The sequence below is a fragment of the Aphelocoma coerulescens genome, chromosome 4 (assembly GCF_041296385.1).
Source record: "Aphelocoma coerulescens isolate FSJ_1873_10779 chromosome 4, UR_Acoe_1.0, whole genome shotgun sequence".
Classification (NCBI taxonomy): Eukaryota; Metazoa; Chordata; class Aves; order Passeriformes; family Corvidae; genus Aphelocoma; species Aphelocoma coerulescens.
In genome coordinates this window covers 32,890,224-32,907,378 of record NC_091017.1, presented here as the reverse complement: position 1 = coordinate 32,907,378, position 17,155 = coordinate 32,890,224, and the positions used below count along the sequence as shown (strand labels likewise).

Below are 17,155 nucleotides of genomic sequence, written 5' to 3'. Positions count from 1 at the left end.
CCAGCTGTGACTCCAAGAATTGGAAAGCAGGGGAGATTTCTCCATGCCCCTGGGTACACGTGATGATAGGAAAAGTATGAAAATAAGGCAAAACACTTTTAATTAGTCCAAACAGAAAGAGATGCTGATAATACCCAAGGACTTCTCTACAGCCAGTAAACAAAAGGGAAACAAAATCAGTGTGCCAGAAAGTGGGGATAGGAGGTGAGTGAACACAAGGCAACAGCAGAGGCAGAGGAGGGTAATTCCCAGGAGAGGCTTTGGAAACTTCCATGAGCCAGCAAATATCTCTTAGCTTTGCTGCTTTTCAGTGTTCCTTGGGTCCCTGGGCCTCTCCAGACCTGCAAACACCAAAGTACTGCCCTCTAGCAAGGAAGTGCTCTGGCCCTGTAGACTGTCATACTCAGCCTAGGAGCACCAAGGCCAAAGCCAGAGGCTGAGCTCCCCATCTCCAGGTGTCCTGCCAGAGGGCAGCTGGCAGCTCCTGGTGATCTGGCATTGTGTCTGCCTCCACACCACAAGCAGAACATCAACCAAAACCACCTTGTCCCAAGTAGGGGGGATCTGTGTTGGTACTGAAGAGTTCTCTCAGCTCCTTCCCAGACCATCCATTCCCATTTACCTGACAAACTGGCCCCAGTAGTACATGTCACCCAGGGCTGCTGGAAGGACATCGGTGAAGTGCAGGCTGCAACCTTGCATATCCTGTGCCATCAGGAAAAGGAGGGTGAAGCCAGGGAGAAGAAGGTAGAGTGGTTTGAGTTGGTAAAACCCCTGGGGGTACTGCATTGTTTGGCTTTTCTCTGCAAGTACGTGTTGCATCAAAGTGGGCACCTCCTGGGCCACTGTAAAGAAAGGCAAGAATGTCTTCCTTGAAAAGTTAACAGCAAATCACAGCAACAGTCCCTCTCCTTAGCATGGATGTAGTAATCACCATGGGCAGTGTCAGCACAAAGGGCTGGCAGGGAGCAAGGCCCAAGACCTGGCCTCCAAAACAGAGTGGCCTGACTCAGGTGAGGGGGGAAAAAAGGAGGAGAGCCAAACCCAAGGTCTGGGGAGCACTGCTGTAGGCACACGTGCTCACACACAGGCTGGAAAGTGTACGGGCAGGAATGATGTGGAGGAACAGGGACAGCAGCCCTCACAATTTGAAGGAAAGGAATCTTTTGACATTGGTGTAATGGCTGCAAGGGGGATGTCTGGGGTAGCTCAGGGCAGGTGATCTCTACAGCCCTGCAGAGACAAGCCTGAGAGGTGCCACAGACCTGCACGGGGTTGAAAGGAACACAACCACCTCAGCCCCAGTTTTACATGAAGGTGGTGCAATTTTTGAAGGTCATTTGGAGTCTGGAGCTACTGATGAAGAGGGATCTACCTGGCATCAACCTCAGGATCACTTCTCCCTCCAAAAGAGACTGTTCCCCTTCTTAGGGGTACATTCAGAATCAGGTTTCCATGCAGAAACATCTTCACTTAGCAGAACTAGCATCTGTGCTGACATATGCTAAGTGTTTGTGGTTACTGAGAGAAGAGCAGCTGGAGCACTTGGCCTGGCTGTCAGGGAGCATGTGCAGAGAACATCCCACCCTAGGCTGTACCTAGCCTGGGAAATCCCCAAAGGTGGCTTTTTTAGAGGAAAATCAGTGGATTTCAGAGCTAAACTGTACTTGTGAGAGATTTGTCAGCCATGCCTCCTAAGACATTTTCAAAATGAGAGCTCTCTAAGTCAACTGGGAAGTGACTAAGGCATGTGTATCAACCTTTGACCAGAGTTTGCTCTGAGAGCGAACCATCTCACCTGCAGCAGGTGAGATTAATGCAGTCATCAACCACTTAGCCTTCAGCAGGACTGGGCCAGCCCTAGAAACACATGAGCAAAATGCCTGAGTTGAGGATGAATCTTCTTGTGCCCAGTTTGTGCTCTCACAGCTGCAGGAAGATGCAAGACAGAGAACTATCAGCTTTCTGGAAGTCTGCTGCTTCTAAAAGATTGCAGTCAGTAGTTCCTCACAGAACAGAGACAATGGAATGCAAACTGTCTTCAGTGCAATTTAAGAAAACAGCGAAACTCAATTAGCTCAGTTAGCTAATGGACACACTGAGTGTCGGCTGACACACCCATGAGCATGGGCACGGCTGCAAGGATACGTCAGAGCTTCTGTGTGCTCAAAGCCACCGTCTGAACGGCGGGGAGATAAAGTAGTCAGCAGTCCTGTGAGGGAGTGGCACATGGGGTGGTTGAGCAAAGGGTGCTGCGACAGGAGGGGATTGCAAAAGCACCAATTGGGCTTAAGCAAGGAACTGTGGCACCACTGTGGAGAAATCCCCCAAAGCCTCTCCAGGAACTCTCTAACATGTCTGTACACTAATGCATGCAGTATGGGGAATCAGAGATCTGTGGGCAGCTGCAGGGCTGCAGTCTTGTGGTAGGATAAATCCCATGACTAGAGAGTGGCAACAGAGGGATACAGGCTTTTAGGAAGGACAGAATGGACAGATGAGGAGGGGGAGTTGCTCTTTATGTGCGTGAGCAGCTGGAATGCATGGAGCTCTGCCTGGGGACGGATAAGGGGCCAGCTCTATGGACTAGCACTATAGGAAGAACAGGCAAAGGTGATGTTATCACAGTGGGTGTCTGCTAGGGGCCACCTGACCAGGAGGGACAACTGGATGAGGCCCTCTACAGAACGGAATGTCATGTTCACAGGTCCCGGTGTCCTTATGGAGGACTTCAACCAACCTGATATATGCTGGAGGGACAACACACCAGGACATGAGCAATCCACGAGGTTCACAGAATGCACCTATCACAAATTCCTCTTCCAAGTGACAAAGGAGCCACAAGGAGAGTTGCAGTGCTGGACTTCCTACTCATCAACAAGGAGGGGCTCAGAAGTGAAGTTCAAAAGCAGCCTTCGCTTCAGTGACCATGAGATGGTGGAGTTGAGGATCCCAGGGCGGGGGGGAGGAGGGTGAGAAGCAAGCTTCAGGAGAGCAGGCTTTGGCCTCTTCCAAGATCTGCTTGCATGAGTCCCATGAGATAAGGCCCTGGATGGAAGAAGTGGGGAGGTGAGTGGAAGGGCAGGCAAAAAATCTGGTTAATAGTCCAAGTTCATGAAACCTCCATTTCAACAAATGTATAGCCAGGTAAAATTGCCAGGAGGCCTATGTGGATGAATAAGGAGCTTCTGGCCAAACCCAGACATAGAAAGGGAGCCCACAGATGGTGGAAACCTTGGGGGGAATACAGAAATACTGTCTGAACAATTCAATTCCAGTTGGACTTTAGCTTTCCTAACTCCAGAGGGCGAGGTGGACTGAAAACAGGATGAATGGCCTGACCCAGAAAGTGTCACTTGAGGGTAGGAAGTCTTGTTGGATGCCATTGACTAGTGGTGTACCCCAGTGTCAAGACCGGGTCTGATCCTGTCCAGTATCTTCATCTGTGATATGGATGATGGGGCAGACTGTGTCCTCTGCAAGTTTACTGATGACACAGAACTGGGAGGAGCGGCTGCTGTTCAGAGGGACAGGATGGGGAAGTGGGCTGACAGCAAATGAACTTCAATGACTTCATGAAGTTCAACAAAGAGAAGTGGAAAGTAAATGCACCTGGAAGGAAACAATGCCAGGCATCAGTACACCCTGTGGACCACCCATTTGGAAAGCAGTTTGTCAGAAAAGGACCTCAGGGACCTGGTGGACACCAAGTTGAACATGAGCCAGCAGTGCACCCTTGCAGAAAAGGCTAAGAGTGTCCTGGGCTGCACTGGGAGAAATGCTGCCAGCAGGTGGAGGGAGGTAATCCTTCCCTCTGCTCAGCACTGGTGAGGCCACTCTGGGTGTACTGTGTCTGCTCTGGGCTCCACAGTACAAGAGAGACATGGGCATGAAGATGATGAAGGGACTGGAACATCTTCCCTGTGAGGAAAGGCTGTGAGAGATGGGGTTGTTCAGACTGGAGAAGGGAAGATTCAGAAGGGATCTTATTCATGTATATACATACCTGAAGGGAGGGGACAAAGAAGGTGAAGCCAGGCTCCTTTTAGTGGTGCCCAGTGACAGGACTGGAGGCAATGGGCACAAACTGAGGAGGTTCCGTCTGAACATCAGGAAATACTTTTTTAATGTGAGAATGACTGATCACCGGCACAGATTGCCCAGAGAAGTTGCACAGTCTCCATCTAAATTCTCATACATGACGGAGGCTGACCATCTGGAAGGCAGCTTTGTTATAAGGTGACTGAACACTGGCACAGTTGTCCAGAGAGGCTGTGGCATCTCCATCCTTGAAGACATTCCAAAGCTGACTGGACATTGCCCTGGACAGCCTACTCTAGGTGGCTGTGCTTTACAAAAGTAATTGGACTAGATGACCTCCAGAGGTCCCTTCCAACCCCAGCCATTCTGTGAGGGAGTGAAGCAATAACCCCTTGCAGGAGGACACACTTATGCCACAGGACTGTCCTGAGCCAGTGGATGCTGCTGGACAGCCACAAAGGGGAGGGACAGTACCCCACATGAGGTGGCAGAGTGAACTGGTTGAATGTTGTAGTCCACCTACAAAAAAGCCACTTGAGACCTGAGGTCTCTAACACCTTACAGGCTTTCTGGCACAGAGGGTGTGATGGCTAAGGATACAGTCCAAGGGAATATAGAGGTACAAGAAGGCACAGCAATACCAAACAGATCTTCCCCCTGAAATCCACACAGGATTCCTAAATGTTTATGCCACAAACCCAAGATGATGAAATCTTCCTATTTCTTTGAACAGAACCATTTGATAGTACTGTTGTGCCTCATCCAGGGCCCACAATAACATTCCTACCGAAGAACACCCAAGGTGCACAGAGACCATAGAATCATAGAATTGTTTAGGTTGAAAGAGACCTTTAAGATCATCAAGTCCCAGGGGCTGTTTCTACTAAGATAAAATCTGACTTCTCAAGATTAGCATCAGACAAACCCAGCCCCCCTTGGTATTTTATCACTGGACAATGATTTATGGAGCAGTCTAGGAGCCAATCCAGCCAAGGTAGAAAGAAAAGCAGGATCAGAATTGGATCCTGTTTGCCTTTGCAGATGTAGCTGACATCAAGTTGAACATCTCTCTGAAAGGTCAGCCCTGTTAAGACAAGCCTGCTGGCACATTATTGGGCTAGAGGCACCAGCCACCAAGTGGAATTCTCTGTCTGGTGTTATAGCAGAAAAACTCAGAACCAAAGGGAAACCTTACCATTGGAAAAAAAAAAATCTAAAAACAAGCATCAGTCTCTTCCTGAGTGGAAGGGAAAATCCTTGGTCCCTCTGTGAGGTTTGCAGCTGCTGACCTTGTCTTCTAGCTATGTGGGCCTGTGTTGCTCACAGAGATGGCAAAAATGTGACCGGGAGCGGCTGCATATGTTGTGGGCAAAAAATTTTCAGAGCAGCTGAGAGTTGGAATTTGTGCTATGAGTAAGACGAGCTCCTACAGAATGAGTTAACGGATGTTTTAGGTGATTCATTGTCTTCTGATAACTGCCCAGCTCCTGAGGCATTGCTGGTATGTGAAAACAAGGTAGGTCTGGGTGAATCAGAGGGCTGAGGGAAGAGTACTGGTGGTAGTTAGCAAAAACATGCACAAGCTTATTCAGGGACCAAGCCATAAACTGCCATATTTTCCAAGGTCTGCAATGAACTTCCTGGAAAAAAAATGGGTCTTCTTTGCTGCCAGATTTGGGGTGTGCCTCGGGAGCAAGCCCATTACTCCATCCTCCAAAGGCAGGCACTGGTGTGAAAGGCTAGAAGAGCCAAGCTGAACAATCTTTGTATGATACCTTCTGCCCACCCTCCAAAAACATGTCCAGTGAGTCCTCTGTGCCAGGTATCACTGGTGCTGCCTGGATAATCCTGGGTGTCTCCAAAAGATGGGAGTACCTTTTCTTTCATCTCCTGCTGACCTCCAGGACACATCTCCAGATTTTTTGGCCGTGATTTCTCCATCAAGCACCTAAGCTACAATAATTTGTTTGCATCTACAGTTGCCATGTTTGACATCTTGGGTACCCATAGGTTACTTTGGAGAGGACAGATGAAGAAGGGAGCATGGAACCTAGTGCCAGCTCATACCTACATCACCACTAGCTTCCCACTTTAAACCAAAGAGTCTGCATTTGTCACAGAACTAACAGGAGCAGAAAAAACAGAGGACTTCGCAATGCAGCTCAGAGGCCTTGCATATGTCCCAGAGCAAACTTTGTAATTATACCTTATCCTAATTACTGCTGCAGTAGCAAAGACAGTAAAACAATGGAACAGGCACCAGCTCCCAGGGCATGCAGGCAGTCCAGGCCATGGGAAAAGATGGAAGCACTCCCAGCCCTACTATTAAATCCCAAATTCTGGTGCTCAGGAAGCTCAGCAACAAGCTTGCAAGTTCAGACATTTCAGTAAGGCTATTCCAAATGCAGTGACAGGCCTGAGGGAGCAATGCAAGGTCAGCTCTCCATGCACTGCATTGCCATTATACTTATGAGTAACATGGGGCCACCTTGCAAAAAAGAGAGGGCTGCTGTGTCCAAGTGCAGTGCAGATGTGCTCCTGATGTGGTAGAATAACCTGGCTTTGGTATGTACTGAATATTTTCTTTTGCAGATCCATGGCAGCATTGTTTGGAAGAGCCTCCGCTGTCTCTGGTCCAATGTTCCTCTGGGAGCAAGACTGTTGCCAACGCTGGTGCAAGCCAGGTGGTTTTGTCTATCCAACACTACACAACCCCCAAGGGTGACAAGCCCCCTCTGCTCTGAGGAGCTGTACCAGGGCTGCCTCTCCTCTTAGGGGAGATTTTTTTTCCTAAAATCCATGTGCTGCAGCAGTAATTCCTTGCAACCAGCTTTTTGTCAAAGGGAGGGAGAGGGGAAAATCAGAGCAGAGGAAAGATCTGAGAATTAGCAAAACTCAAACATTTGCAGGTGGCCTTAGACCAAACCAGTTAGCTCTGTACCCAGTGTTTGCCTTGCCAGTGATGGCTTCCAGTGAGTAGACAGCTTATGTGCTGGAAAGATAGTGATGGACATGAGAAGGAACATTGGGAGAGTGAAGAGGAAGGACCAAGAAGTGGATAAGAACATCGCTCCTATTCATTTGAGGAAAGCACATGGAAGAAACTGATGGCTCTGCTGCCTTTTGTGCATTTAGCTTCCACATAAAAGTTGAATCTAGAGGTAAATATTTCACTGAAGAGATCCATTACTCTCCACAAAGCACCGGGATAAAGATAACTAGCTGAGACTGCAGTCTCTCTCTTAGGCACCTACAACCAAACTCTTGCCCCAGCATTCAGCCTTAATGATGAACAGAAAAGGGTCAGGAAATGAGCCAGGATTGTGAAAGAAGAGGTTCACAAACTTTCAGCCAGGTGAAGCGTGTATGAGCTACAGCAACACTCATTATCAGACGAGGCGCTGTCTCCAGTTCCCAAGCCACACTCTCCAAGAACTGCTGGGGTGGAACCAAGGAAATGGCACAGAATGAGCACAGCATCCTGTTTAAAAGGCTTGAAGTCAAGTTATAGATCCATAATTCAGTGTCTAGAAAATCGACCTGTGCAAAGGATTAATTCAGAGCCACCAAGGGGCTAATATGGGGAACGTGAAGCAAACAACTGTGATTTCTTAAGAACTGTTTTATACCAAACCATTTAAATTTTCTCTCTCAAAGATCTGGCAGATAAAGGGGAAGCAGCAGATGTGAAAATTTTGACCTCCAGAAAGAACTTTTTGTTACCCATTCAGACTTCTTGTCAGAAAGGGAAATACCATCTAGATGAAAGATGGATGTAAAATTAGAACAAATAAAGCACCTTGATCTGGTGACAAGAGCTATTCATGGCTTACAGTCAGACTAGAAAGACATATACAGAAAGGAACAGCAGGAAAATGGTCCTGGCTTTCATACTATTCACTGCTTCCATACTGTGGGTTAGAAGTCATGGTACACTGTCTTAGAAATATTGTGGATAATGTTAAAGAAAACAAGACCAGAGGAATGCCAGAAAGTAGATTCATCAGATGACCTTAAAGGCCTGGCAAAGATAGGATTTGACATCATCCAGATGAAATTCAATTCAAGTCAGGTATAAAACACTTTGAAATTCTATCAATCCACCCCAAGGAGAGACGTGGGATCTGCTGGTAGGAAGGTTCTGGACTGAGGGGCTGAAGTATGCCAAGGCCAAATACTGGGTCCTACACGTCGGCCACAACAAATTTTGGCCTCTTCAGGGATCTGCTTTATAGAGGCCTGGAGGGAAGAGGGGCAGAAAGCTGGCTAGTATTCAAGGATCACCTCCTACAAGCTCCAGAGCAATGCATCCCAATGAAGAGGAAGATTTGCAAAAATGCCAGGAAGCCCACATGAATGAACAAGGAGCTCCTGGACAAACTCAAATTCAAACCCTCCTGTAGGGAGGCTACAAAAAGGGTGGCAGCAAGGCCAGGTAGCCTGGGAGGAATACGAATAAATTGCAGCCAGGAATCAGGTCAGGAACTGCGCACCCTGACAGAATTAAACCTGACCAGGGCATCAAGGCAACAAGAAGAACTTGTGTAGTACATCAGTAATACAAGGAAGAATGGGAGGCTTGATTATCCAGGACATAAAGAAGGTTGATGTACTCAATGAGTTTTTGTCTCATTCTTCACTGCCAAGTGATCCAGCCACACCAACCAACTTGCAAAAGGCAAAGGCAGGGACTGGGAGAATGAGGAACCACATGCTGTAGGAGAAACATTCTGAGACTATCTCAGAAACCTGAAGTTGCACAACTCCACGGGACCTGATGAGATACATCTGTAGGTCCAGAAGGAACTGGCAGAAGAAGTGGCTAAGCCTCTATCCATCATATTTGAGAAGTCATGGCAGTCTGGTGAAGCACCCACTAACTGAGAATGTGGAAGCATTTCTTAAAAAGGGAAATAAGAAAGACACAGGCAACTACAAGCCTCTCAGTGTCACCTTCGTGCCTGGCAATCTCATGAAGTGGGTCCTCCTGGAAACTATGCTAAGGCACATGGAAAATAATTAGGTAATTGGTGACAGTCAACATGGCTTCAGTAAGGGCAAATTGTGCCTGACAAATTTGGTGGCCTTCTATGAGAGTTACAGTGTTGGTGGCTAAGGGAAGAGCAACTGACATCATCTACTCAGACTTGTGCAAAGCATTTGACACTGTCCCACAAGACATCACTGTCTCTAAACTGGAGAGACATGGATTTGGCAGATGGACAACTCAGTGGACAAGGAATTGGCTGGATGGTGGCAGTAAAAGAGCTGTGGTCAACAGTTCAATGTCCAGGTGGAGACCAGTGACGAGTGGTTCCAGCTCAGGGACTGGAGCTGCTTGATACCTTTGTCAGTGACAGGGACAGTGGGATCAGGTGCATTCTCGCCAAGTCCACTGAGGACAACAAGCTGTGTGGCGTGATCAACATGCTGGAGGGCAGGGATGCCATCCAGAGCGATCTGGACAGGCCTGAGATGTTCAACAAGGCTAAGTGCAAGATCCTGCGGTTGGGTTGGGGCAATCCCAACCACAAATACAGGCTGGGCAGAGAATGGATTGAGAGCAGCCCTGAGGAGAAAGAGTTGGGGGTTTTGGTGGACAAAAAGCTGAACATGACCCATCAATGTGCCCTTGCAGCCCAGAAAGCCAACTTTTCCTAGGCTGCATCCAAAGAAGTGTGGGCAGCAGGGCGAGGGAGGGGATTCTGTGCCTCTGCTCTGCTTTGGTGAGACCCTACCTGGAGTGCTGATCCAGCTCTGGGACCTCCCGCATAAGAGAGACATGGACCTGTTGGAGCAAGTCCAGAAGAGGGTCACAAAGATGATCAGAGAGGTGGAGCATCTCTCTTATGAAGACAGGTTGAGAAAGCTGGGGTTGCTCAGCCTGGAGAAGAGAAGACTCTGGGGAGACTTTACAGCAGCTTCCAGTATCTAAAGGGTCCTACAAGAGAGCTGCAGAGGAACATTTTAGAAGAGAATATAGTGGTAGAACAAGGGTTAATGACTTTACACTGAAAGAGTGTAGGTTTAGATTAGATATTAGGAAGAAATTCTTTATAGGGAAGGGGTCACAGCACCAAGCCTGCCAGAGTTCAAGAAGTGATGGGACAATGCTCTCAGGCACATGGTGGGATTCTTGCGGTTCTGTGCAGGGGCAGTAGCTGCACTGGATAATCCTTGTGGTTGCCTTTCAGCTCAGGGTATTTTGTGATTCTATACTGCAAGGGTGGTGAGTCACTGGAGCAGTTTGCCCAGAGAATTTGTGAATGCCTCATCCCTGAAAATATTGAAGGCTAGATTGGATGGGGTTTTGGGCAACCAAGTCTAGTGTAAAAGGTCCCTGCCCACGGTGGGGGAGATTGAAAGTAGATGATCTGTAAGGTTTCTTCCAACCCAAAACATTCTGTAACTCAATGATGGGAGCAAGATGCAGCTATCTTTCCATCCACAACTATTAGAATAAATTCCCATAGACTAGAAGTTTCACAATTTCTCAGCCTCCAGAACAGGCATGGGGCACAGCTGTCTCCCACCCAGGGCTTTCTAAATGGGAAAGGTTTAAGCAGGTCTTTTCTACTGTGGCCTTGGCCATATGTCCAGTGGTTTGGCCTGCAAAGCTGACCAAACTCCCAGTAAATACATAAAGGCACATTCATAAGTCATCTGTGCTTTGGTTTCAGGCGTTTCAGCCCAATGGTAGATCAAAGTCCATGCAGATGAGTCACATTTACAGTATAATGAGATGAACCTCCATCATGGAGCACTGCTTTTGCCTTGCCAGTTGCAACATGCTGTGCACCCACGAGCATTAGCTTTGCCCTTTAGCTTGCAAGATCTGTGGCCCAGGAACTGGACAAACATGCAGTTTCCACAGCCAGACACAGCTTTAACTGCTCTCTTATTCCTGTCTGAAATGGGCTGCACCTCCAAAACCCAGAGCAAGAGCTTCATGTCCAAACTACTCTCAACCATGTCAGGACTGAGTCAGACAAAAATAGATATAGCTGCAAAAATGCTTTTTGTATAATTCTCTGAACTGAAAGCAGCACTGGGCAATCTGGCAAGTCCAAGTGCTGCAGTTTAGAAAGTGAGGAAGTTTAACAGATGAGTGAATACCTGGGGGGCATCTAATAAGGCTTTCAACAACTCAGATCCAGTCTGAATAGTGTTCAGACTCACAGCTGGGCTGCAGAAAGAGAGCAGGAACAGCCTCAGTGCTCACTGATGGATTTACTGTTCCCTGCAGGCATTACAAGATGCGGACCCCAAATTTCAGCTCCCTCACACTGAATTTGGGAACAGCCAAAACTCTAATGGCCACAGGCCTGGGTATGTTAAGCCACTGCTGGGTCACAGCCATGGAGTGAGACCTGTCAGTATGGGTGCTTGCAAGCACTTTAATGCCCAACACATCCCTGTTCTCTGATAACCTCTCTAGAGTGCATCCTCAGGGCTGCTGTTGCCACCATGGTCAGCCTGGAAGGGAGCAGGTGAAGGGGCAAGTGGAAGTGCCTCCACAAAGGCTGGATATCTGGGGCATGGAGCTGCCTGCTGGGTGCTGACCACTGCCATCTGCACTCTGGGGAGGACACACAGATCCCTCTTCCACATTCAGCCAGCCAGGGGGTCACAGACCCTGTCCTGCCTGGGGCTCATCCTTGGCCTCCTGGCAGGCACAAAGACTGCAGTGTGTGTGTCCAGGGAGGAAGCTGGGAGCTGGATTGGGAGAAGCTCATTGCAACTGCAGCTGTTTGCACAATGCAGAGCGTGTTCCAGTTGCACTCACATACTGTGGGGGCCATGGCTTGAGAGCAAGGAGAACCCTCAGTCTGCACTCTTAGAAACTGCCCCATGCAAAATGCTAGAAGAAAAAGCAGCAAAATGGAATGGCCAGAACAAAATCATTCAATCTGGACACCTGGCTAAGGAAGTTTTCCTTTGGGATGGAGACTGAGGAGAGGCTTAGACAACCAGGTCTAATGCTAAAAAGCCCAGCATGGGATGCTTGAGCCATCATGCTTTGCTCCCAGCCTGCAGGAATTTAGGGTTTCAACTGAAAGGCAAACACAGATGGATAGTGGAGCTACATAAGTGTCTAGACCCCAGGAAATTGCAGCCCCCTAAGTGCAGGTGCTGCCTGCACGGGCACTGTCCCAGCCAGTTCCCATCTCCTACATCAGGCAAGATACAGGGGACTTCTACAGTGCAAAGCAAATTCTCCTCAGGTGAGAGAGAGGATGAATGATACACAGCCTGGGTCAAGTGTTGTGCTTGCTGGCTACCTGCCAGTCATAGGGCAACCCAGGGTGGCACAGCACACGTGCTGCCATTTGCCATGTCCAGAGACCTGGCAGCCTTGTGGCTCGGTGTCCAGCGTGGGCATGAGCCCACATTGAACCCGAGAAGGGATAGGGTACAGTATAACTTGCAGGACACGCAGGCACTATGGTGGTATGGGGGCATCTTGCCATATGTGACAGAGGCAAAGCCCCAGGGTCAGTGAGATGTAAACAGGAATTGCCAGCTGCAGGCTCCTGCTAAACAGCCCTGGCCCCAACTGTTCCCCACACGGCAAACAGGATGCTGAGAGATCCTGCTGCTGCTGAGGATTCTGCTCCCGCAGCTGTGAAAAGCCTTGGAAAGGATCCCCCTGCTGCCAAGTCTCAATGCTGTGATCTCAGCCAACAACGTAGGGGCAGAGCTACGTTTGTACAGGGAAGCTCTTCTCTCCAGAGCCACATTTTGAAAGCTCAGCTGGGCCTGGGGGTCTGATCAGACTATGGATCACATAGGAAGCTGTGGAGATTGTCATGTGCATGTGTTCTGTGGCCACTGCTGGCATCAGGCAAACTCTGCTCAGTTGGTGTGATAATGGGGTAACCCAAAAGCTACTGGTCTTATCCACACTGACCCCACACTGTCACCTAAGAGACACTAGTACTTGTCCAGTCTAGGGTGCCATCACCACCAGTGGCTGGAAGCAGACAGCTAGAGAGGCAGGGAACAGGTCGAACACAGGAATATTGCCCCAAATCCATTCCCAGCCTTCAGTGATGGAGGGTGTCTGAGGCTGGAAGAAGCAACTCAACACTAAATAGCTCATCATGGAGATTTTTTTTTTTAAATTTCTTCCTTGGAATCAGTCTCAAGTTCTGACTATCCTGCCCTAGATCTTTTCCAGATCCAATCAGCTCAAGGCCTTCTGCTGCTCCTCCAATTTACAATGGGGTGTTAAAAAATAGTAATAAAATGCAAGCCAACTCAACCAGGCCTGGATAAAGTTTCCTTCACATTCTTAAAGAGATTACTATGACAGTGTAGGAAAAACTAAGTCACAGCCTTGTAGAAGTAGGAAACACCAAATAAGGTGGCTTTCCCCACTCAATAGCTAGGGCAATGTGGGAAGGCAGGCAGTTTCAGCCAGACCATTTTATCTTTCAGGCCAGATGGCTTTAAATGCTTCCCCAGAGCTTGGAAAGGGCCAGGCACTGCTTTGAATTGCTTTTCATACCACCTCATTAGAAAGTAAAAGGGAAGAAATGAACAATCTATAACTTTGAGGCAACGGGAAACAGCTCTGTTAATCCCATTTCCTTCCCCAAACTTAATCAGGGCAGGTCATCCAGCATCAGGGCCACATCACCTAATCTGCTTATCATTGTCCCACAGCCAGGAGCCTGGGCACCAGCCCAAAGGGCAGATACATCCTCCTGGGCATTATTATTAAATTGGAAAGGCCCAGGTTTTTATACCTGCCCCAGTGCATAATTGTGATATTTGTGGCACCAAGCTTCTACTGCAGCAGCAGATCCAAGGAGTGGCCACCTCCCAGACCGAAGCCTGTGTGAGCAAGGGCAAGAGGGGCACAGCACTGCTGAAGAAACAGATGAGAGAAAAAGGAAGGTGCTGCAGAGAGAGGGATCCTAGGGCAGGCACTGCAAAGCCCAGGGTGGGCATTACCCTCTAGGTTTCTTAGCCTTTCTGGGTAAAATGTGGGCAAATCCAACAAAATGCAGAATTTCTCCCTTTCCATCATGGTTGGGACATGCCCCACCCACACATCTGGGATGGAGAGAAAAGCCTTGGCCAGCCATGCAGGATTCAGGGCTTGCTGTCACCTGCTCACGGCTTGTCTTGGCTGGTCCATGGGTGACCACTGCTACACCTGACAGCACTGCCACCAAGCTGTGATTTGTCACCTTAGTAAAAGCCTCCTGAGCTGGGAAGAGGCAAATGGCACCAATAGACCTTTATCCATGGCTCTGTGCCACCCAGTTTGCTACCAGCTACCTCTGCCCCCCTCTTCCTCAGGAGTACTACATCTCACAGCCAACCTCCACTTGGTGTCCAGACAGAAAGGTGTCTAGATACAACCTCATGAGAGATTCAGGACTTTAAGATTTCAGGCTTGCAGCACCTGTTCCTGTGAGGGGATCCCATGGCAGAAGGCAGGCTTGGGCAACACATCAGGCTGGCAGCTGTGTGTTGGTTGGGCCCACAGCTCCCAGGGCAGTAGTGAGTGTGTTGGCACAGAGTCAGTGGCTGGAGTGGGGTAAAAGTTACAGAAGTTAATTGGACAGGAAAGGAATCAGCAAGTCCTAGCTTAGTTTCCCAGATAAGGAGTGCCAAGTTTTAGCAAGCTACTGGCTGTGTACAAGTAAGCCAGGTGCTCCTGCTGGGGAGCTACGCTCATCTGGCTGCTCTGCAGATGTGGCTGGGGACATGAGCCTTTGGCTGAGTCCAACCCACCCCTGCCTTCCCGATGGACTAAGATCCAGTATTCAACAGCTTCACAATCCGTCCCCAAAATGATCTGGCACCCACAGAACTGAAGGGCTTCAGGGCTTCGGGGAATAGCTGTGGGACGGAGGAGTGGGGAAGGGAGCCGGGAGCAGCTGGTCCAGCACAGACCCACCCAGCCCTCCAGACGGCCAAGTTCAAGAAACCAGCAGTGCAAAGATGCCGTGGGGCACACAGGCAGCCAGCCTTCCTGCTCAGCTGGCGTTGCTCATCCCAAATTGCTCCACAGAGAATGCTGCCCTCTCCTGGGCTCAGTGTGGCTGGCAGAAATTCAGGGAAATTATGTGAGGCCCAAGCCAAGTGCTTTTTGGGGCTCAAAATCCTACATCGGGGTTGTTAAATGTGGTGATTTCCCATACCTATCTCAGTGGACATCCCAGGGACTCTTCCCGCCGAGAGCCAGGCTGCTGCGTCTGCTGGTGCCCTCTGAGGCAGCCTGGGAGGGGAGGAGCACGGCCAAGCTCAGGAGCCGTCCCTGAAGGACAGGGAAATGCGGAGGTCTCTTGGGCCAGTTACCAACTGTGCAATCTGCCAGCATTTCATCTGAATTATTTTCATTAATTAGTTAATTAATTTGACAGCAAAATAAGCTCGCATGCAGTTAATGAAGGGAGCTGTAGGAGGGTCCTGTGCCACCCCAGCAGCCCGGGCACGACCCCCCTCCCGCCACCTGCGAGGGGACAGCGAGGGCCGCAGCTCCGGCGCTCCCCGCGGGCGCCCGCGGCCCTGGAAGGCGCTGTCCCCGCAGCAGGTGCCGGCCAGCCCTGCCCGGCCCGGGCTCCGCCTGCCAGCACCGCCTCCTGCCCGCACCTCCCCGCGGCCCGGGCAGGGCCGGCTCCGCGGGCTGTCCGCCTGAGGGCTCCGGGACCGCCGTGAGGGCTCCGGGACCGCCCACGCTGCCTGCACCGGTGCCACAGCTCCTGTCCAGCGAGCCCCGGAGCTCCCGCCGACCTCGAACAAGCGGGAGCCCTCCGGAGGCCGCTTCAATCGCCTCGCCAGCATGCGGACGCCGGCGGCGATGATCGTGGGGCTGGTGCTGTGCCCCTGCGGGCTCCTGCTGACACTCACGGGCACGCTTTCACCCAAGTGGAGGCAGGTGAGCCACGTACCTGACCAGGCCATGGACGTCGTCTGGGAGCAGGGCATCTGGGACATATGCAGGGAGCAGCAGAGCACCCATGACCGCCTCTGCGGGCAGGCTGACGAGCTGGGCTACTTTGAGCAGGTGCCCGTGCGGGTGGCCCAAGGGCTGATGCCCTCCTCGCTGGTGCTCACCCTGGTGGGCTTGGTGGTGGCTGCCCTGGGTGTTCGCTGCTGGCAGCCGGAGCCCCGGCACCTGGTGGCCGGCGTGGCAGGGCTGGTGCTGCTCCTCTCTGGGCTGATGAGCCTAGTGCCCAGCTCCTGGTACACCCAGGAGCTGTGGGCACTGCCCGCAGCGCCTGGCAGCACGCTGAGCGTAGGCTACAGCTTGGTACTGAGCTACTTGGGAAGCTGCCTGGAGATCTTGGGGGGGCTGGCTCTCACCCTCAGCTTCCATCACTGCTGCAAGGAGCGCAGAGCCCCCAAATTGCCCCCCAGCCCTGTGACAGAGGCTGGGCAGTGCTCCAGTAGAGCTTACAGCAATCCCTGGGACGTGCTGGAGGATGAGCGAGATGGACAGCACTGGAGGAGCAACCCACCTTGTGACTCTGACTTGTAGCCCCAGCACTGGGACAGCAGTCACCTCCCTGGCATCAAGAGCAGTGCTGGCTCCTACCCCTACAAGCCATGCCCTTCTCCCGGGGCGCCTCTGAGCAGGCTGAAAACAAGACCAAGGACCTTATTTGAATATTTGCAACTTCCTCAAAAGCCTGCTGTTCTCTAGGATCTACAACTGTGCCAAAGCCACGCTGGATTGAGGATGAGAGGTGGCTCCAGTCCCTCCATGCCACTTTTACCTCATCTTCCTGTACCATGCACAGCAGCTTGGGCAGAGGCAGCTTCGGTGTTCCCATGTAAGCAACATACAGATCAGAAGTGTGTAACCTTCAGAGCTGGCAATCGGGGAGGGGAGCACCTGCCTCATGTCTGCTCAGCTCAGGACTGTGCGAACAGCAAAATAAATGCAAAGCAATGGGTTTGTGCTGTGGGATGGTTATGGGCTTTCTGCCAGGCAGGCTGGGCTGAGAGCCAGTGGGCACAGCTCACCCAGCTTCCCTGTGCTTTGCCTGAAGCAGGAAGGAAAGGTCTGTAAAAGGGCATAGCTAGCTTTTATACATTTTCCCAAAGGACTTTTCCCCCGTGGTAAAATTTCTCCTTCCTTGAGCACACTTCA

The 17,155-nt window shown here is 50.4% G+C and overlaps 1 protein-coding gene across 1 annotated transcript; it reads left to right on the top strand.

Annotated features, from left to right (window-relative positions):
- The first annotated feature begins 15,660 nt into the window (after positions 1–15,660).
- On the top strand, positions 15,661–17,129 carry CLDN23 (claudin 23). Its single transcript, XM_069012109.1, has one exon. The coding sequence runs from the start codon at positions 15,842–15,844 to the stop codon at positions 16,538–16,540; it is 699 nt and encodes a 232-aa protein (XP_068868210.1). The 5' UTR covers positions 15,661–15,841; the 3' UTR covers positions 16,541–17,129.
- Positions 17,130–17,155: the final 26 nt, after the last annotated feature.